Source organism: Pocillopora damicornis, chromosome 7 (genome assembly GCF_964200805.1).
Source record: "Pocillopora damicornis chromosome 7, jaPocDami1.2, whole genome shotgun sequence".
NCBI classification, from domain to species: domain Eukaryota; kingdom Metazoa; phylum Cnidaria; class Anthozoa; order Scleractinia; family Pocilloporidae; genus Pocillopora; species Pocillopora damicornis.
In genome coordinates this window covers 17477057-17499497 of record NC_142676.1, presented here as the reverse complement: position 1 = coordinate 17499497, position 22441 = coordinate 17477057, and the positions used below count along the sequence as shown (strand labels likewise).

General features: G+C 37.9%; 3 protein-coding genes across 3 annotated transcripts; all 3 read left to right on the top strand.

Annotated features, from left to right (window-relative positions):
* The first annotated feature begins 223 nt into the window (after window positions 1-223).
* LOC149042916 (uncharacterized) lies at window positions 224-1977 on the top strand. The gene is made up of 2 exons (XM_089213198.1): window positions 224-574; window positions 1156-1977. The coding sequence occupies exons 1-2, from the start codon at window positions 224-226 to the stop codon at window positions 1975-1977; spliced, it is 1173 nt and encodes a 390-aa protein (XP_089069324.1).
* Window positions 1978-8065: 6088 nt separating this feature from the next.
* On the top strand, window positions 8066-9811 carry LOC113669941 (uncharacterized). The gene is made up of 2 exons (XM_089213197.1): window positions 8066-8416; window positions 8990-9811. The coding sequence occupies exons 1-2, from the start codon at window positions 8066-8068 to the stop codon at window positions 9809-9811; spliced, it is 1173 nt and encodes a 390-aa protein (XP_089069323.1).
* An 8460-nt stretch (window positions 9812-18271) lies between these two features.
* On the top strand, window positions 18272-22294 carry LOC149042915 (uncharacterized). The gene is made up of 2 exons (XM_089211639.1): window positions 18272-18622; window positions 20136-22294. Exons 1-2 carry the CDS (start codon window positions 18272-18274, stop codon window positions 20955-20957), a joined length of 1173 nt encoding a protein of 390 aa, XP_089067765.1. The 3' UTR covers window positions 20958-22294.
* The last annotated feature ends 147 nt before the right edge of the window (window positions 22295-22441 follow it).

The window sequence follows — 22441 nt, the reverse complement described above, 5'->3', positions numbered from 1 at the left end:
TTTACTGCTAACGATTATTTTTTTTCCGTCGCAATTAAGATAAACGTTACGGTTCTTGATTTAAGGAAAACAATTTCGTAGTTAATTTAAAAAAATGCGTCAATATAGGTCGCTTTTAAGCAAGAGACCCAAATATCTATATGTTTCGTCCTTGATTACCCAATGCTTGTCCGATGAAATAATCATGTATCTTTTTTTTCTTCACATTAGTATTGCTATTGCTATGGGCATCGTACAATATCTCCAAGTCGTGCTGTTTGTATTCAATTTGACCCTCTCCACTGAGGCACAGAAAAAAGTAACTTGTCAAAACTTCAACTTTGCTATCGATGACGATGTCATCCGTAACCAAATTCTTGAGGGTCACGTGTTTGAAAGATTGACAGTCCCAAACGCCATCCAGTGTCACTTGAAGTGCAAAGATGACTGCCTGTGTGTATCCATGAACTATTTCCCTCTTTCCAAAGAAAACAATTGTGAGCTAAACGACGCTAACAAAGACATGGAGCCAGCGGCGATGAAATGGAGGCAAGGGGGAAATTATTATGATTTGGTGAGAAGCTACACGGTGAAGGTGAGATAAGATTATTTATCTAATTCCTTATTCATTTATTTTTGAACTTTCTTAAATAAAGTAAATATCCCAAGATGTTCAAGTTCGTAAATAAAATAAATATTTCTACATGATCAAGTTTTGCGGTACTCCTTAAAAAACAGTTGTGTTATATGTCAGTCCGGGCCAAAGACAATTTTGTGCATACCGATCATTCTGCGATATGATTGATCTAGACAAAACTAAAACAAACTGATTTGGCTAAGAGAGGATTGGGTTCATTCTCTTCCTCGCAAATTTTTCTCTCACAGGCCGTGTTGTAATGCGAAGGGAACGGCAGAATAGATGTGACTACAAATTTCATAAAGACATCATTGACTTAATCATTGTTGTATTACTGCATTTCAATTTCTAATTTTGATGGACATTTCATCTCCATTCTGGCGCCCCGCTATGTGTTGTAGGCACACGTACTTTTCTCGCACTGTTTGTTATCGATTTGATTCGTTTCCGATGAGATTTGTCGATGGTTGCTAAAACGCACATGCCAACCCAATTCTATGAGCATGGTGAGCTAAAACATCCTTTGAATGTTTCTGTAGGGTGGAGATAAATACGCGCCAGAGAAGCATCATTGCATCAACAGATGCTGCCGCACCAATCCTTGTCTCAATGGAGGGGTATGTCAGGAGATTTGTGACACTCACAGCATCAGGTTTAACTGTACCTGTCCCAATACATACTCTGGTCAGCGGTGTGAGAAGATGAAACATTCGAGAAGCTGCAAAGACGTAGCTAAGAACGGTGCCTCGACGTCAGGAAAATACGACATCTCAAATTCAGACAATGAACGGTTTTCTGTTTACTGTGACTTGCAGTCTGAACCTGGCTTTGTATGGACGTTAATACAATCGTTTTCCTTTTCCAAGAAAAAAGCCTTCAATTCTGCAGGGTTTGGCAAAAACGTTGAGATTGATATTGAAGTGGGGGAAGTAAATTGGAACGAGTTCCGATTATCCTTATCACAGATGCAGTATCTTGCTAATCACTCCACGCATCTGAGAGCAACTTGTAACTTTTCTACGGATGGTCTGCAGTATACGGACTACGCACGCGCTAAGCTGGCAGGTCATGGCATTTTTGGTACCTGGAACACCTGCAAGATGTACGAATATGTCAATATCCGAGGAATCAATTGTTCTGATTGCACCGCCCTGACAAAACAGCAGGAAGATGTGTCCTGGCACATAAGGAGTTACAATAGCACAGAAGAGGGATGTGAATTTGATGGAAAACCAGGTGGAGTCCCCGGTGAAAAAAATTTCGGACAATTTAGCAAGCTTTTTATGAGTCAGGATCACCGCTGCTCGTTTTCTCCTGCTTCTACAACGCAGCATTGGTTTGGAGCTAAATGTGACGTGTAAATTTTTGCGAATTCATTTCCTTTCACAGAAAAGGAAACGCAGCCAACTGAAAGCAAGAGAACATCTCAGGAAGGCTAAGAACTAACAATGACATCATGTGCCTCCAAGTTTGGTCCAATTAGGAGTTGAACTTGAACTAAACGTTTAATATCTCAGATGGTTACACTGACCCTTTATCACAGAAGAATGTAGACATGCACAAGAGCGACGTCATAAGTAACCTTAGCAACCTCATATTTTAATAGTTGAAGTAAGTAGGCGGTCTCTGTACAAACACTTTTTACCCGCACTTTCATCTTATGTAATGTTCAATAGATAGCACACTTACATCTTAAAAGTCAAAGGTAGATAAAATTGGCCTTTTTTCGTATTCGTCTTTGAAAACGCATTCAGAGATCACCATTAATTGATTTATGCAAATTCTTTTCGAGAAAGTGACTAATCGTAAGTTGAAATGCTTGTGTTTAGATTCAGAGATGTTTAAATAACTCCGTATGCTATTAATCTACATTTAATCGACATTTTCTTGACTCGGTCAATCAACCGTTTTCTCTTTACTGATAATTGAAAATTAGCTTCAGCCTCGTTAGTTTGATCATTAGTAAAACTAAGCTTTAAGTGTAGGTTTCTTGATTTCGCTTTAAAAAATCCTTACTGTGAGGAGAAATTGTATTTACTTAGTGGCAGGGGGATGTTAGCAATTTCTCCTAAGTGATAAATATGTACAGCTTGGTTTGATTTTAATATTAAGGACTCGATGCATAACTGTGAGAAGCCCTCAACAGCCTTTCTTTCACAAGGACTAAGGACTTTCACAACAGCCTTTCTTTCACAAGGACTTAAGTGCTTCGTTAGATCGCTGCTTACTTTATAACATTGTACATTTGTTCATAAAACAATTTTTGAAATGTTCAAAATGTAGGAGATGAAGTAGGTATAGTAGTTGGATCAGGTGTTTGTGAAGAGAAGTACCGGTGAAGTGTAAAGGTCATTCAGGATTGTTGTACATAATGTGAGACATCATCTTATTATAGTATCATTCCAGACTTTTCCTTAAAGCTTGTGGATTTACGGCGATATTACACTGTTGGACGCGCTGTCAATACATTATTAAATACAAATGCAAGTGACCATGAAGTTATATTCTAGTTATAAAGTTCATTATTTGAAATCTACGTTTCCGAAGTTTGAAACGTTCAATGATAAAATTGACGATTTTGGAAGCTTTCAAAGTTATGCCATTTTCCCCTCAAAAATGGTATTCGAATTGCGCGAAAAAACCGCTGACGTCACTTTGGTAACATAAAATCGATTTCAGTATGGCGAATAGTATGAAAGATGCGCGGCAACGAGGGCGATATTGTGTTGCTGGTGCCCTGGCTCTGATCAGCAAAGCTGTCAGAATAGATCATTCCGGCACCAGGCATAGAATGTTTCAGTTCCCGAACGATCCCGACCGTTAGAGGAAAATGGGTGAAATTTGTCCGTAGACAAAGACCCGATCTTAACGATCCACCTTGGCCGTAAACGTCGCTTTGTTGGGAAAATTTTGAAGAATTATGCTATGAGCGAAACTTGTCCATATTAAACAGAATGATGGAAGCTCAAGGGATGAAGATGAAGCGCTTTTTGAAAAATGACACTGTGCCAACTAGGGACACTAGTTTTGTGCGTGGTGTAAACTAAATTTGAGTGTTTCTGTACCGTTTCCTTAAATTGTTTTTCTATTTTTTCTCTTTGCATACTAATACTGCTTAGAAAAGTCATTCCAAACATTCAGCTCCTTTAATGTACAAATAACCTAAAAGAAACCCAGTTGAAATAATATCAAAGGTGGCGGATACAAAAGTATGGATGAGTGAGATAATTTCCAGTTGGATTTTTTTCTCTGTTTTTGAACCTTTGTTTTTGTAGGCCCCTTTACAGAGAGCTCAGTCAAAAATAAAGAGCTGGAGCGGGATCGACCATCATTCATAATTCATGTTAATTTTTCAACTGCCTCTTTTAACTGTAGCAAAGTCAATTCCTCTATGGAAATGAAGGAAACTATGGTTTATTTCATTCCTTTCAGTAGTGAGACAACGAGTTTTGACACCCAGCTGTAAGTATCTATTTTTCTGAATGACAGACAGTTTAAAGATTAAAAGGGAATTGGCGATCTCCTTTGCCTGTCTCTATTCTCTACCGCTTCTTTTTGTGAAATTATTCGTTTTGTTTGTGATCATCACTCCAAAGATAATTAAAAGACACATTACGACGTATATCCTCCCACGAACGTTAGAAAAACTCATGTTTTTTAAATATTAAGACACTTCTGTGGAGGATTAAAAGAAAAAAGGGCTTTTCAACTGAATCACACTCAACTCCTCCTTGGACACATAAGAAAATACCGTGGTCAATTTTTTTCCTTCTAATTGTGGAGACAACAAGTTTTAACACCCAGCTGTAAGTATCGATTTTTCTTGATGAAAAACAACTCATGGCGAACTCTTTTCATTGTGTCTGGTCTCTTCCATTTCTTATTATGAAGTTTAATTGTTTTGAGTGATAGAAAGGTGGAAGTATTTACCATATTGAAGGGCAAACCAAAAATTGAAAAAGTCAGAGGAGGCACCTGGCACATGAGGAGTTACAATAACATTGAGAGGGGATGTAAATTTGATGGAAGACCAGGAGGACTCATCAACATGGAAAACAATTTCGGATAATATGGCTGCAACGTTATAGATCACCGCTGCTCGTCCTTAACTGCTTCTGCAATCCAGCACTGGATTGGAGCTAAATATGACCTATAATTTTTTTTGGGTTCATTTTCTTCTTTAGAAAAGGAAACTCAGCCAACAAAATACGACTCTGAGAAACTCATCCGGCGTGACTTATTCAATATGTTTAAAGTCACTTTTTTCTACTATTGACACAGCATAATATATCTGGATCGCCATGCACACTGTACCTCAGATTCTCATTTTATCTCAGCCAATTTATTTATATCAGATATTTAACCTGTCATCGAGATATTCGACCCCGGAGAACGATGGCCCCTTTGTCGATAAGCATTACGTAATCTCTTTCGCGTCAAATTTTCTGTTAATGAAGCGGCTACATCCCTCACCGACAAAACATTGATCTAATTCAACTATTTACGATTATTTCTGGCTTCTAAATCAAACATACTTACTTAATAAGTTAGAGAGAAGCAACGAAAACTAAAAATTTAACGACGTAACATTTGTGAAGGTTTTTCATTGCAAAATGATCTCATTACACTAATTTCCATAACAAATTACGATGTTTGATTTACAGTACTCGTGTTTATTTTGAATTTCTGCCATATACAGATTCTTTTTCATGAAGTTTTTCAAACGAGTAAGTACTGTTTATTATCGGTTTGGCACGGACGATCATTTTACGGCCTGGGTGCGTGTCTTTCGTCTGGGGTGGATGACTGCAGAAAAAAAAAAGACATCAACAATAATGCCTGGAGAAACAGTAAAATTGCTTCGGGTTGTATTCTAGTTCAGCGTTATTATTTTTATTACTTCTAGTTTTGACCCTAGTAGACTCCTCAATGGTGAAGTCTGACCTTAATCTCTCCTTCTCTAGTTGACGCTTTTAAACTGTGAATGGATGGCATGCGTTCTTGGATAATTCATATCATTCGGCTCTTGTTCAAAATTTACATAATGTGAAGAAGTATCAATGATAACAAGTGTCTAATATTATCATCTATGTTCCTTATTTGCACATCTTTCTAGAGAAGGGTCAGCGTTTGAGAAAGAATTTGTGATATTTTATCATTTCTTCATACAAATTTTTAAATTCATAAGTGAAACTTTACACATCGTTGGGCCATTGAAACTTCGAATGAAATATCACTGGCAAAGTGTGTTGATCAAAACAAGTTGGACAAATAGCAACCGGGTCAATTATTGGTTCTTGCTTGAAAATATAGATAAGTTGAGTGTGTAACGAACGTAAAACTTTCCATCACTTATCAATTACAACGTGGAAAAATAGCCTCGGGGGCCCATTTCCACATGCAAGCTTACGTTCAGGGCGTTAACTCATCTTAGGTTTTTCCAAGCAGCAGTTAACTGATGTAACAATCATGTTAGTGTAGTCACCTCGGGTTAACTCGAACAGGCACCTCAATGACTTCAACAGCTTTCCCTCGTTCATCTCTGATTCATGGCCAAGAGATAATTGTGTAGGTGATTATGACAATTATAGATAATTAGGGAGCTATGTGCCTTATTTTGCTACCATTCGTTTGTTACATGTGATGTGTAAGGATGACTGCTTGTATATATAATAATTATTCCCTCGGTTCAAATCAAGCAACTGAGAGCTCAATGATGCCAATCAAGATATGAAGCCATTGGCGATGAAATTTAGAGAAGGAAGAAATTACCATAATCAGGTGAGGAGCTACACTGTGCCAAAGATGTGGTAAACTTAAGTTGTTTAGTCTATTTTATTCAATTTACTGGGCAGACGAATATCCTGAAGTGATCTACTCTGTCAAAAGTGGAATTCTTATCATGAAAATCAAATAAACCAGGCTACAGTAAATTTCTACCCCTTGCTTTCAAGCTCTTTTATGTGGGTAGCTTTTCTTCTTAACTCGTCAAAATATCTGTTCTCTTAGCAAAATGAGGCCAAAACTGACGCCCTTTTACCATTAATTTTAAAAATTAAAAAGTTTCGGAACATTACACATTAATAGTCACCGCGACAGAAGGGCTGCCATGTTCGAAAGTCAAACTTGACGGGGGGTCTTCATATTTTGTAAAACATTGCGATTCTTATTTAAAACACCTTTTAAAGCTGCACTTATGAACCTAAATAATTCACTTAAGTTTTTCTAGTTTTTCGGTTTATTGACTACAATATTTAATTTTTTCCACTTCGGTGAATAATAACTAACTGGCTCTACAGACAGAACTTATGTGTTTTTACAGTCAACGGATACAACATAAGATCAGAGCTTGTTAGCTGACTGGTCTGTATTCTATTTCTTTTCTTAAAGCTGGAAAAGAAACCAGCCATACGGTTGCGAAATTTATAGGTGTAGCGAAACTCGAGATATTATCATTCATCGATGGAAGGAAAGCTTACTTTAGGAGCTTTCATTAATATTGTATATCCTATACTCCTATGGTAAAAAAATAAAATGCGACCCTTCTTAAATATTCAAGTGTGAATAATACATTCCAAATCGTTCTTAGAGTTGACTTTGTAGAGTACAGAAATTCATAAGTGCATCGCTGAAAGAGGATCTTTTAACAACTGATGGTGGGTAGAGTTTCCCTTTTTTGGTTTTGTAACGCAAAACATTTTGAGACGTCTCTTTTTTTCAAAACGCTTTTTTTTAATAAATGACACACACGAAACTTTTGAAAGTTTTACGTTTCAAGAAACACTCCTTAAACTTGGGCGATTTGATACATGAACGTCAGTCATTGATAAAGTTCATCGCAGTGGCTGTTTCACTGAGATTTGATATACTTCGACATTTAGCTTTGCATTCAACTAACTGCAACCGACATACTTTTAATCAGCAATTACTGGTTCGTGTATTTTTTTATATCAGTTCCATTTGCCAATATATCTCCCTCCATTGTAACCTGGGCAATGAAGAGAAATCCGCATTTGAGCAGACAATCAATTCTTTATAAACTGTGTTCAGCTTAGGCTAAACTGTAGGGAACGTTTACGGCTCCTTTTGTAGAGAATTCCTAACACAAACCGTCGAGGAGCAATTTCGTTTGGGCTTGAATGTTTGCCTAGTCTTCTTTTCAAAATTCCGCAAATATGTGATTCTGTAGTGAAGATCGACTTTACAGCGAGACGGATACACTTTTTTCAGTCTTTCAAAACGTTTACTGACTCAGAAGAAGGTCTCAATATGGTAATGGCTCTTTCGGCTAACGAATAAAATTTTGGCAATTTAATGCTAACTATTATTTTCTTTCCGTCGCAATTAAGCAAGAGACCCAAATATCTATATGTTTCGTTCCAAATTACCCCATGCTTATCAGAAATAATCATGTATCTTTTTTTTCTTCACATTAGTAGTGCTATTGCTATGGGCATCGTACAATATCTCCAAGTCGTGCTGTTTGTATTCAATTTGACCCTCTCCACTGAGGCACAGAAAAAAGTAACTTGTCAAAACTTCAAGTTTGCTATCGATGACGATGTCATCCATGACCAAATTCTTGAGGGTCACGTGTTTGAAAGATTAACAGTCCCAAACGCCATCCAGTGTCACTTGAAGTGCAAAGATGACTGCCTGTGTGTATCCATGAACTATTTCCCTCTTTCCAAAGAAAACAATTGTGAGCTCAACGACGCTAACAAAGACATGGAGCCAGCGGCGATGAAATGGAGGCAAGGGGGAAATTATTATGATTTGGTGAGAAGCTACACGGTGAAGGTGAGATAAGATTATTTATCTAATTCCTTATTCATTTATTTTTGAACTTCCTTAAATAAAGTAAATATCCCAAGATGTTCAAGTTCGTAAATAAAATAAATATTTCCACATGATCAAGTTTTGCGGTACTCCTTAAAAAACAGTTGTGATATATGTAAGTCCGGGCCAAAGACAATTTTGTGCATACCGATCATTCTGCGATATGATTGATCTAGACAAAACTAAAACAAACTGATTTGGCTAAGAGAGGATTGGGTCCATTCTCTTCCTCGCAAATTTTTCTCTTAAAGGCCGTGTTGTAATGCGAAGGGAACGGCAGAACAGAAGTGACTACAAATTTCATAAGGACATCATTGACTTTTTGTATTACTGCATTTCAAATCTAATTTTGATGGATATTTCATCTCCATTCTGGCGCCCCGCTATGTGTTGTAGGCACTCGTACTTTGCTCGCACTGTTTGTTATCGATTCGATCCGTTTCCGGTGAGATTTGTCGACGGTTGCTAAACCGCACATGCTAACCCAATTCGATGAGCATGCTGAGCTAAAAAATCCTTCGAATTTTGCTGTAGGGTAGAGACAAATACACACCAGAGAAGCATCATTGCATCGACAGATGCTGCCGCACCAATCCTTGTCTCAATGGAGGTGTATGTCAAGAGATTTGTGACGCTCACAGCATCAGGTTTAACTGTACCTGTCCTATCACATACTCTGGTCAGCGGTATGAGAAGATTAAACATCCGAGAAGCTACAAAGACGTAGCTAAGAACGGTGCCTCGACATCAGGAAAATACGACATCTATAATTCAGACAATGAACGGTTTTCTGTTTACTGTGACTTGCAGTCTGAACCTGGCTTTGTATGGACGTTAATACAATCGTTATCCTTGTCCAGGAGAAATGCCTTCAATTATGCAGAGTTTGGCAAAAACTTTGAGATTGATATTGGAGAGGGGGAAGTGAATTGGAGCGAGTTCCGACTATCCTTATCACAGATGCAGTCTCTTGCTATTTACTCCACACATCTGAGAGCAACTTGTAACTTTCCTACGGATGGTCTGCAGTATACGGACTACGCACACGCTAAGCTGGCAGGTCATAACATTTTTGGTACCTGGGACACCTGCCAGATGTACGAATATGTTAATATCCGGGGAAACTCTTGTTCTAATTGCACCGCCCTGACAAAACAGCAGGAAAATGTGTCCTGGCACATAAGGAGTTACAGAATCACACAATTCGGATGTGAATTAGATGGAAAACCAGGTGGGGTCCCCGATGAAAAAAATTTCGGAAAATTTCACAACCTGTATATAAATCCGGATCACCGCTGCTCGTCTTCTCCTGCTTCTACAACGCAGCATTGGTTTGGAGCTAAATGTGACGTGTGACTTTTTGCAAATTCATTTCCTTTCTCAGAAAAGGAAACACAGCCAACTGAACATCGGAGCAAGGCTAAGAACTAACAATGACATCATGTGCCTCCAAGTTTGGTCCAATTAGGAGTTGAACTTGAACTAAACGTTTAATATTTCAGATAGTTACACCGACTCTTTATTACAGTAGAATGCAGACGTGCACAAGAGCGACGTCATAAGCAACCTTAGGTACACAGCGTCTATATTTCAATAGTTGAAGTAAGTAGGTGGCCTCTCTACAAACACTTTTTACCTGCACTTTCATCTTTTCATGTAATGTTCAATAGATAGTACACTTACATCCCAAAAGTCAAAGGTCGATAAAATTGGCTTTTTTCATATTCGTGCATGAAAACGCATTCAGGGCTCACCATTAGTTGATTTATGCAAATTCTTTTCAAGCAAGTGACTAATCGTAAGTTGAAATGCTTGTGTTTAGATTCAGAGATGTTTAAATACCTCCGTATGCTATTAATCTAATTATGACATGTTTTGTCGTCGTAAGGTGACATTTTCTTGACTCGGTCAATCAACCGTTTTCTATTTACTGATAATTGAAACTTAGCTTCGGCTTCGTTAGTTTGATCATTAGTAAAACCAAGCTTTAAGTTTAGGTTTCTTGATTTCGCTTTAAAAATCCGTACAGTGAGGAGAAATGGTATTTACTTAGTGGCAGGGAGATGTTATTAACTTCTCCTAAGTGATGAATATGTACAGCTTTACTTGATTTTAATATTAGGGACTCGATACATAACTGCGAGAAGCCCTCAACAGCCTCTCTTTCATAAAGACTACGGTACTTAAGTGCTTCGTTAGGATCACTACTTACATTATAACATTACACATTTGTTCATGAAACAATTTTTGAAATGTTCAAAATGTAGGAGATGAAGTAGGTATAGTAGTTGGAGCAGGTGTTTGTCAAGAGAAGCACCATGTATTGTTGTACATAATGTGAGATATCATCTTATTATATTATCATATTAGTTTGAACGATTGTTGCTCATCGTAATGTTACGAACTTGTGTTCGTCTTTTTCAAAGTCGCATTCCAAACTTTTACTTTAAGCTTGTGGATTTACAGCGACATTACACTGTTGGACGCGCTGTCAATACATTATTAAATACAAATCCAAGTGACCATAAAGGTATATTGTAGTTATAAAGTTTATCATTTGAAATCTACGTTTCCGAAGTTTGAAACGTTCAATGATAGAATTGACAATTTTGAAAGCTTTTAAAGTTATGCCATTTTCCCCTTAAAAATGGTATTCGAATTGCGTAGCCAAAGTACCATTTGACCAAAAACCACTGACGTCACTTTGGTGACATTAAATCGAATTCAGTATGGCGAATAGTATGAAAGATACGCGACAACGAGGGCGATATTGTGTCGCTGGTGCCCCGGCTCTGACCAGCAAAACTGTCAGAATAGATCGTTCCGGCACCGGGCATAGAATGTTTCAGTTCCCGAACGATCCCGACTGTGAGAGGAAAATGGGTGAAATTTTTCCGCAGACAAAGACACGATTTTAATGATCCAACTAGGCAGTAAACGTCGCTTTGTTGGGCAAATTTTGAAGAATTATGCTATGAGCGAAACTTGTCCATATTAAACAGCATGATGGAGGCTCAAGGGATGAAGATGAAGCGCTTTTTGAGAAACGACACTGTGCCAACCAGGGACATTAGTTTTGTGCGTGGTGTAAACTAAATTTTAGTGTTTCTGCACCGTATCCTTAAATTGTTTTCTATTTTTCTCTTTGCATACTAATACTTTTTTAAAAAGTCATTGCAAACATTCAGCTCCTTTAATGTACGAATAACTTAAAAGAAACCCAATTGAAATATCATCAAAGGCGGCAGATACAAAAGTAAGGAGGGTTGAGTGAGGTAATTTCCAATTGGACTGTTTCTCAGTTTTTGAACCTTTGCTTTTGTGGATCCCTTTACAAAGAGCTCAGCCAAAAATACAGAGCTGGAGCCGGATCGACCATCATTCATAATTCATGTTAATTTTTTAACTGCATCTTTTAACTGTAACAAAGTCAATTCCTCTATGGAAACCAAGGAAACTGTGGTTTATTTCATTCCTTTCAATAGAGAGACAAGGAGTTTTGACACCCAGCTGTAAGTATCTATTTTTCTGAATGAAAGACAGTTGAAAGATTAAAAGGTATTGGCGATCTTCTTTGTCTGTCGCTGGTGTCTACCGCTACTTGTTGTGAAATTACTTGATTTGTTTGTGATCACTCTTCCAAAGATAATTAAAAGACACATTGCGACGTATATCCTTCCACGAATGTAAAAAAAAAAAAGAAAGAAAAAAGAAAAAAAAATTGAAACTCCTTTTTTTAGCTATTAAGACACTTCTGTGAAGGACTAAAAGAAAAAAAAGGGCTCTTCAACTGAATCACAATCAACTCCTCTTTGGAAACGTATCAAAATACAATTTTTTACCCTTCTAATTGTGGAGACAACAAGTTTTGACACCCATTGTTTCTGGTCTCTTCCAGTTTAATTGCTTTTAGTGATATTGAAGAGCAAGGAAAAAATTGGAAATGTCAGAGGAGGCATCCTGGCACATATGGAGTTACAATAGCATTGAGAGGGGATTTAAATTTGATAGAAGACCAGGAGGACTCATCAACAAGGAAGACAATTTCGGAGAGTATAGCTGCAACGATATAAATCAGGATCACAGTCGCTCGTTCTCAACTGCTTCCACAACCCAGCACTGGTTTGGAGCTAAATATGACGTGCAACTTTTTGTGGATTCATTTTCTTCTTAAAAAAGGAAACTCAGCCAACAAAATACGACTCTGAGAAACCATTGGAACAAGGCTAAGAACAAACATTGACATCATATGTATGCTTTCAAGTGTGGTCCACCTTAGGGGTTGAACTTGAACTAAACGTTTAACATTTCAGATAGTTACACTGACTCTTTATCAAAAGAGGGCAACCTTAAATACTCAGCATCCATATTTTAATGGTTGAATTTTGCGTTTTTAGGCGGTCTTTCCACAAACACTTTTACTATGACTTTCACTATTCATGTGTTCCATAGATAATACGCTTACAATTTAAAAGTCAAAAGCTCGATAAAATCGTCTTTTTCACATTCTTCGTTTAAAAGTCGTTTACTTCCAATCTTTGAAATTTTTTGTTCTGTGAGAAAAAATCTAAGTATGAATGAAATAAAAACTTCATATCATGGAAAACGCGATTCATCAAAAAACTTTTTTGTTCGTTGCGCTCACTGGTTTTTTTTTATGGTTTATCGCAACCCGTGAATAAAAATCGTTCGCACGCACTTTCCAAGGAATCATCTCTATGTATCTGAGATAGTTCTCGTTTTCAAAGCTTAATTCAACGTTCTAGTAATCATTGGAACGAAACCTTTTAACTTCGACTCGCATTTCATTTTTGCATTTTAGCGGTGACAATGTAATAATGACCATGAATTTCTATAGTAATTGTAGTCTTGAAAGCAACTGAGACAATCAGTCGTTTGTATTGCTTGGATCAAATCAACTCGGGGACATGTGTCCTCTGGTAGAGCACTTTTAATGAAGACTTTCGTTGATATGTATTGACTGAAGTTGATGCAAGTTAAGATTGACGGTCATTGATATTTAACGCCATTTTACGACATTGCTCACTGATATCCTTTTACGACATTGCTCACTGATCGCCCTCCTGGGATTTCTTCAAGTGTAATTTGTTCCTGTTTTGTGTGTTGGTAAAAACACCCCGTGATAGAAGAAGGTGTTGTATGACATACACTCTCGGGAAATAGACAAGAGGAGAGATTCAAACTGCCGTCTTAGTTAAACCAATGTCGAAATTCTGCACAAACCCTAATAAAATCTTTTGTAATTTTTTAACTTCTATGAGTGACATCTACAATCATACACCAGTTTGCTGTTAATGTAACCAAAAGACTAATTAACTCGGGGGTGAACATGCACAATCGTAATCCTATTCTGACTCGTATTGTTCTCTATTGAAGAAGAGCTGCCAGATTTCGGTCTAAAAACACGGTAACTCCATATTCTGAATGGCTACATTGTACATGAATAAAGGGGGTAAGTTTCTGAGGAAACTGTGGTGCTGCGTCGGTGGGAGAGTATAACAGGTAATTTAGAGTTAACAATTGAGTTGAAAACGTAAATTAGCCACCATAAAGGGTAAAAAAGCTGACGTTTCGAGCATTAGCCCTTCGTCAGAGCGATCGGAGGAATTGTGGGTTGAATTAAACTAAATTACATTGTACATGTGTGGGTGGCCGATTAAAATGCACAGAATTATTTGGTATCCAGTTCAAACGCACGCAACGTTGACATGTTACGCATCAATAATGGCGAAATAGAAGATGAAAGTCTCTGAATTGGCTGAAAACCTTAATAAACGTAGGGCTCGACAGGTTGACGTGAACCGATCCGCAAATAATTATAAGGACTTTAGGGACGACGACGGATGTCTACGACGGCGAGCGGAAGTTGAAATTATTTGCCTGCGCATTTCCGGTAGCCGGCGCGCTAAGTTTCCCGCCGTAACTGTGTTGTCTGCGACGTCAAAACGAAGTGTTTGTCTTTTGTCGAAAACGTAAGTAAGTAAACATAAGTAACTTATCGTATATTTTCAATATATGATGAACTGTCAACATTTTTCCAAACTTGTGACAAAAGTAAATGGTTCTAGAATTCATTTTAAGGCGAAAACTGACCGAAGTTTCTTTCTCCCTCTAAACAGCTTCAAAAGTTCGTGACTGAAATAGGCCTAAATGGAGACGAGTTCAAATAAGACAGTTCAGCAAGTTGTTTTCAGTTCATATTGTTAATGAATATTAAAACTCAACCAGGAATCTAATCTAGATAATTTACCCGAGTTTGTTTAAGGAAAAAATTGCTGAAGCTAGATATTATTGTGGTTTTTCAGATCAAACAGGGAGTGGACCAAGGGACATGACAACTGCTTGTGTCAAGAAATTCTAGAACTTGAACCCTTTAAGTACAAAAAAGGAAGCATTTCTAAAGGCAAAATCAGGGAAAAGATTGCAAACAATCTGAACGGCCTCAAGCTTCCCCGATTCAAAGTCAGAAGGCGTGCTGTTAGAGAAAGATACATACTGCTGAGCGAAAATTTAAAACAAAGATGAAAGACGAAGAGAGGCAAGTGTGAATGTCATTTGAGTGAGTTGGAAAAGGCTCTGGAATAAATAGTCGCAGCTGCAGCTGAAGACACCGAAGAAAACGATCATACAACTGAAAACGAAAAAGCAGCGGAAATGAGAAACAGAGGCTATAGAAAACCTGAGAAGAACTCAGAAAAGGCAGCGGAATGAAGAGGAGGAGGAAGTGAAACCAAAGCAAAAAAAAATTGTAGAAGTGGAGGTGACACAATTGCATATTTGCGTGAAAAAAATGATCACGTTCAGAAGTGGAAAGAAGGAGAATTGCAGCTGCAAAAGCAACGAGTTGAAGTTGAGGGTAAACAGGAAGATCAACCAAGAAAACATCATCAGGATATACTAAAAGTATTGGTGGAACAAACTAAGCAGCAACTTGAGCAGATGCAAAGTTTTCAGCAGATGTTTACCTCAGAAAAATAAGATTAACTCGGTTTAAGTTTGCATAAATACATTCATAATATCTTTGATTTTGCTATGAATGCTTGTTTCAGCATTTAAATCATTTATCAGGCAAGTTTATATTTGACGTTGTTGTTTGTTTTTATACCTAAAATCTTACATTGTATAACAAACTTTTAGACTCTTTGTTGTACAACTCTATTTGTGGTGCTATTCTGGCACCTCTTTAAGGGACCTGGAGGTGGACACGCAGGAGATAGGCGGAGTCACCATACGCGGCCATTGGTTCTCTTGTTGTAGAGAAGCCATGCCGCCCCAGATCGTGAGGAACCCTCTTAAAGAGGAAAAAAATGAGTGTTTTAGTTAGCTGAGGGTAGGGTGTACAGTTTAAAATCTCAACCTCAAGAAAAAAAAAAAAAGGAAGAGCAACGAATTAGATTAAATCAATTACATACTGGGCCGTACATGTTGGTTATCATACCATTAGATAAGACAACAGAGTGGCACTTGAGACTATGCACTCGTTATGTCTATTATAAACGACCCCCTGATTTTCATCGGGTCGACAAATGGGCTTTATTGCTCCGTCTATAAAACCAAAGCAATCGAGTAATGCACTTCCTTTAAATTTATCGCACGGGCATAGTTTTCAAGAAGTGTACTGTTCCACTGAGTTATTATGCGATTGTGCTCTCTTGATAGAATGTATCGATCACGAGGTTGGAAATTACTATATTTTCACTTATAAACCAAAAGCCTGTTATGGAACAGACTGCGCCTTCCATGAGTATTCTTAATGTTATTTTTCGCGCCTTACGACGGCGACCTCTCCCCATTCCCCCCAGTTCACGACCTCGCCGTCGTCGGATCTTATAGTCCCTTATAAAAAAACCACGACGGCGACGGAAACGAGGACGAAGTGCAACATAAGATCTAGTGAGCAAAACAATAGCGAAACACGTGCGTTTTAAAACTTTGTACATTTCTTAGCCGTCCCATACAGAACAAAAGGGACCTTAAGCAGTCAGGACGGCAACGCCGAGGAAGACATCGATTAAAAAATGAATTTCTGCCTTTAATTAGAATTTAAAAAATGGCTGCATTTGTTTACTGCCTCATACGGCGCCACACGTCAACTTCAGCAAAACAGAAACAGTTAACGCATCGAGCTATTGGTGAGAAACTTAAAAGAAAATAAATAAGGTTTTCTTCAGGAACGTTTTACCACACGTCGCCGTACTGACATCTTAAACCCCCGAATAGCCTTTCGCCATGCAGTTGCATGATTCTGCCACATTTTCCAAGAACATTACTTCTAATAAGACTCGAATAAATACAGGAAACAATTTTACTGTAGAATCTTTTTTGTCGTGGTCCTGCCGGTCAAATGATGAAATACGTATTGACTCACTGAGTCTGATGGGGTCGGACGAGAAAAAATATAATTTGAATGAAAACGAACTCGATATCGAAGAAAGATTGCTTTGGCTATGGATACTCTGCGAAGAATAAATTTGTAACGGAGAAAAATGATCGCGATTATCAAGCAGTTTCGTTTTTTCATTAAGCATGCAAACCAGCTGTGCGACGGTTTGACGGCAGTTTTAGTTTCAGTTATGTCTTTCTGAACTTACGCCACTACTGCTGTCTTAGTTATTGTTGTCTGTATCAATAAGTGTTTTAGCGGTACGTTTAAGCTCAGGAGGTCACTGGTAGTTTGAATTGTTTCTGCAATTTGATGTTGGACAGCTCTCATTTCTACTTATTTAGGAAACGGTGGATAGCAATAAACAACCTTTGTTCCACCAACATTGTTTTTTATGGCTTGCTGTGGTGGTCCTCGTGTGTGGTTAATGACTTCAGAAAACAAACATTGTTAATATGAGCCGAAAGAAAGCTAATGTTGAGAGGGACACTGTGTTGACTTTTCCAGAAAAGTTGGGGTCTTTTGACATAAAAAATGTTAAAAGATCCCGACATTTAAAAAGGGAAATCAGATTTTGATCACCGCTGTAAATGTGACGGATTTCAGTTATTAGATGCAAATTTTTAGTTGTGAAGCACTCTGTGTCAACAGTATTGCAATATCGTATCCATTGTTTGTTTCGGGTGTCTTCTAGATAACATCGTAAACAGAGCCAATGATCTTAATTGATTCATTATTGTGTTTTTTTTATTATTTTTCAAGTATAAAGGTGCATCGATATTACCGGACATACATAAAGTTTCAACAACATCTGTTCGCCTGCAAACCTTTCTCGAAGGATTTTACTGAAGCCATAAAACGAATCGACATTTTGAGGTAAGTGCAGAGAGATGGTACTCAGTTAAAACCGAAAGTTTGTTACTGAACTACTGAAGGGAGACAACATGTAATCTATTTCTACTCCGTTGATTGAATAAAATTAAACTCATGCGGCATGACCTTTTCGATAAGTTTAAAGTTAATTTTTTCTACTATCGACACAGCAAAATATATCTAGTGCGCCATGCACACTGTACCTCAGATTCTCATTTCAATTTCGGCTAATTTTCAATATTAGTTACTTAATCAGTCACCGAGATATTCGATCCCGGAGAACGATGCTCCCTTTCTCAATAAGCATTACCTAATCGCTTTGGCGTCAAAAGAAGAGACAACTTTAAGGCGCTTGTTAAGATCTTGATCGTAACCTGAGGTCGAGTCGCGTTTACACCATAGTACGATCACGTACCTATTTACTATTTTTTGCCTTTTTTTCTTAGTAGACTCTGCCTGCTACTAACTAAATTTTAAATGCCTCGGTATAATTATGGAATGAAGATATCCATCTCATTTGTACGTTTCTAAGGTTCACCATGAGTGTTCTTCGCTATCTACATGCGATGTTGTTGATATCTCAGCTCACTCACACCAAAGAGGTGCAGCCAACAGTAAGTTGTCAAAACTTCAAGTTTGTTATCGATGAGGATGTCGTCTATAATCACATTCTTGAGGGTCACGTGTTTCAAAGATTGACAGTCCACAGCGCCACCCAGTGTCACATGAAGTGCAAAGATGACTGCCTGTGTGTATCCATGAATTATTTCCCTCTGTCCAAAGAAAATAACTGCGAGCTCAACGATGCTAACAAAGACATGGAGCCAGCGGCGATGAAATGGAGTGAAAGAGGAAATTATTATGATTTGATGAGAAGCTACACGGTGAAGGTGGGAGATAGAATCGTTTGTTGTTGATAGAATTGTCTTAGTTTTTCTTCTCACTTACATTTTTATCACAACATAGCACGCGTGCAAGGCCTACCTATATCCTAAGGGAGGTACCGTAATAAAAATCCTTGTTATCTACCTAGACTTTCACTCAACAAACGAGGACTGTAATTGGTTAATTCTTAGTCACATGCCCCTGATAAAATTCAAATGTATCCCGACCGGGATACAATTGCGCAGTTGTTGCCCGCGCGCCGAATACAACAGCATGTTTTTGCCAAATGATTGTCTGATGGAAAGTCTAATTATATAAAAAAATACTTAATGTATATTTAGTGCTCGTCATTGCATCCATAACATGAAGTGTGAAGTTTCACTTCGGCTAAAAATCCCGTCTAGTTTAGCCCCGGCGAGAATTCAAAACTATCACTGAAGATTGTTTTTCCGTTCTATCCCGATTGAGATAGACCTTTGTAGCTCAAAAGGAAAACAAAATATGCTGAATAAGACTCGTTTCGAAAAAAACAATGAGCAAGTAGCTCTTCGAGCGACGTAATTAATTTCAGAGTTGACAATATTTTATTTACAAACGCGATGAGAATTATGGCTGGAAACAGAACTGAGTTTTCTGACTTCAACTGAGACTTTGCGACGCTGGGGACTCTTCTTTAGAGCGGAAAATATTATTGTGAAGCATTGACATGTACCAAAGTTTTGTTCAATGGAATATTTTGTTTTAGAAATCGTACGATTTTCAGAGTTTTTAGTTCAAAGCTAAGCAATTTTCGGGTAGTAAATTTTAGTAAACAGCGGCATCTCAAGCAACGTAAATCTACCACACGTATCTCGTAAATGCGAGAAATTTAAAGGCTTTTACTTCGTGTTTTGAACGGTTGATATCAGTTGTAATTGTTGATATATCCTAAAAGTATTGTTAAATAGCAGATTTTAATTTTAAAACCGTACAATTTCAGAATTTTCAAAATCTCTAACAGAAACATGCGCAAATTTCTGGCGTTGGATTCTAGTAAACAACGATTGAAGCATGTCGAATGCAAGAAATTCTTTCGTTTCTGCTTTTGAGCAGAAAATTTACAATTCTTTGAATAAAGATTTGGTCTCAAAATATTTCTTGGTCATTTTTACCTTGTCATTTATTCATAGTTTTTGGGTAGAAAACGATTACAAAGTTAATCAGACAAAGTTGTAATGAACTCTTTTTTTTCGAGCACAACTTGCATGCTATGTTATAACGAAATTTGTTCACGCTTTAACTATACCTCGAGTTTTGGATGCACTTGGGAGTTTGAAGAGCACTCAAGCAACCCTTACGCTTCTCTCGTGCTCTTAAAACTTAGTTCCCGCGTGCATCCATAATTTGATATACATAAGCTAAGACCAATTCTTTTTTGTACGTCCCCCCTCCCATATATTCATTTCCGAATATCTGCACCACTTGACTTTACCTTAAGCAAGGAATAGTTTGAGGGAAAAAAGGTTCATTTTTAATTAGGGTGGAGGAAGCTACATTCCAGGGATACATCGCTGCGTTAATAGATGCTGCAACCAGAATCCCTGCCTCAACGGGGGGGTATGTCAGGAGATTTGTGACAATCGCAGCCCCAGGTTTAACTGCACCTGTTCTTACAAATACACCGGTAAGCGTTGTGGTCACACTACACATCCAAGAAACTGCAAAGACATCGCTGACAACGGAGCCTCACAATCAGGAAAATACAATATTTTTGATTCAGCCAATAAACCGTTTTCTGTTTACTGTGACTTGCAGTCAGAACCTGGCTTTGTATGGGCATTGATACAGTCGTTCTCCATCGCCAATAAGGACACATATAAGGATAAGGGGTTTGGCACGGATTTTCCTGTGAATGACAATAACAATGAACCGGACTGGAACTCTTACCGCCTTTCCTTATCACATATGCAGTCTCTCTCAAATCACTCCACACATCTGAGAGTAACATGCAACTTACCTGCAGATGGCCTGCAGTATACGGACTACGCACTCGCAGTTATGGCAGGTCATGACATATTCGGTGACTGGGGTGGAGATTGCATACTGTTTGAGTATATTAACATCCGTGGAATTAACTGTTCTGGTTGCACCGCCTACACGAGAATGGATCTTAATGGTGCTTGGTTCGTGAACAGTTTCAAAAGCAAGGAAAACGGATGCGATTTTGATGGGTCACCAGGAGCAGTTGACAACGAAAATAATTTTGGACGGTATCGTTCCGGAGCAATAAATACGAATCACCGCTGCTCCTCTTCGGATCCTTCTACAACGCAATACTGGTTTGGGGTTAAACATGAATAGTTTATTCGAAGTTCCAATAATCTGTTAAAACTAGAATGAGTTCTGAGTAATAGATAAGGTTTTTTTTTTCTTTTCTTTAAGGATTCTGTCTTTTATTGGTTGTGATTGCTTTTTGATTTGTTTTATTTTTATCAACATAGGCCTTTGGTTTCTCGGAAACCTTTTTTTTGAAATCGAAGAAATTGATTTTGAGTCTCGTTACAGCCGCTTCCTATAAGATGTTTGATTGTATGACGTTGATAGAACGATTTTTCAACGAGTATTGTCAAACCGAAACAATATAGACAGCTAATCAGGACAAAATATGATATCACAGGAACTATTAAGAAATCAAAGAGAAACAAGCAAACCGTTGTAATCTGAGATTGTCTTTAGCTATGCATTGCTTAGGTAGGAGATAAGCCCGAATTCTCTATACCAAAAATGCAAAGCTAATGCAATCTTGGCTCCCTTTTGAAAACAGGAACAAAATTGCTCTGTAGTAGTAGGTTAGTAATGATTCATGGCTTGTATGCGTAAGCTATCATACGAATATGTTCAAATACGCCTTACGAACCTTTATATAAACTTATATCTGTAACATACACATGCAATTGATATAACATGATTCTAAATTCAACTAAAAGGCTAAAAAATTTAAATATATTATCTTCAGGGGTTAGAACAACCAAGGTTATAGACCAACTGGGGTCTTAGTTGCTATGCAACTAGGCTGCATAGCTTAAGACGAAGACTGAATTGCATAGTTGCACTAAGTTTGTTTGTAGACAACTTGATAACTATAGGAAGGGGCAGCATCACATTTCATTTAATCGCCTGAATGCTGTTTCATCAACTTACGTGATCTCAGATACTAGTTTGGTATTTGTATTGAGGGCGAAAGAGACATCTGCAGTTAAATGACTCGAAAACCTATCTCTTCTCCAGCCTTGTAAATACATCTCAGGAGTCAGCAGGATGATAGAAGTCCACTTTCATATTTTTGCACAAAGAAATATTTACATCTTTGGAGCTGAAAACGGCTCACTTTGTATCTGTTGTTTAGAGGACGAGTCCACCATGTACCTGGTCGAAGGATTTGATAAGAGGTTTAATCATAAAAATGCTCTCTCTTTCTCGCCAACCGGCTTCAGTCAAAATTGTCATTTAAGAAAGCTCCCTTTCGAGACAGATCTTACCACAAACGTACATGTCTAATACATCCAAACCGTTGCGTTGCGATTCGTCAACGGTCATTGACGAATCGTCACACTGGAAGTCGAATCGTGCCTCAACATACCCGAAGTCGAGGGGCGCGCATGTAAGCAATGAGTGAAAATGAGTGGCATGTTACGAGAACGTGACAACATGAACCTTCCACGTTCTTAAAGCGTGAGACGACCGGAAGTCTATCGTCAGAATATTATAAACTATACAGTGTAGCAAATGTTGACGATTCGACACGATTCGACTCAAATCGAACGACTCGTCATAGCAAATGACAA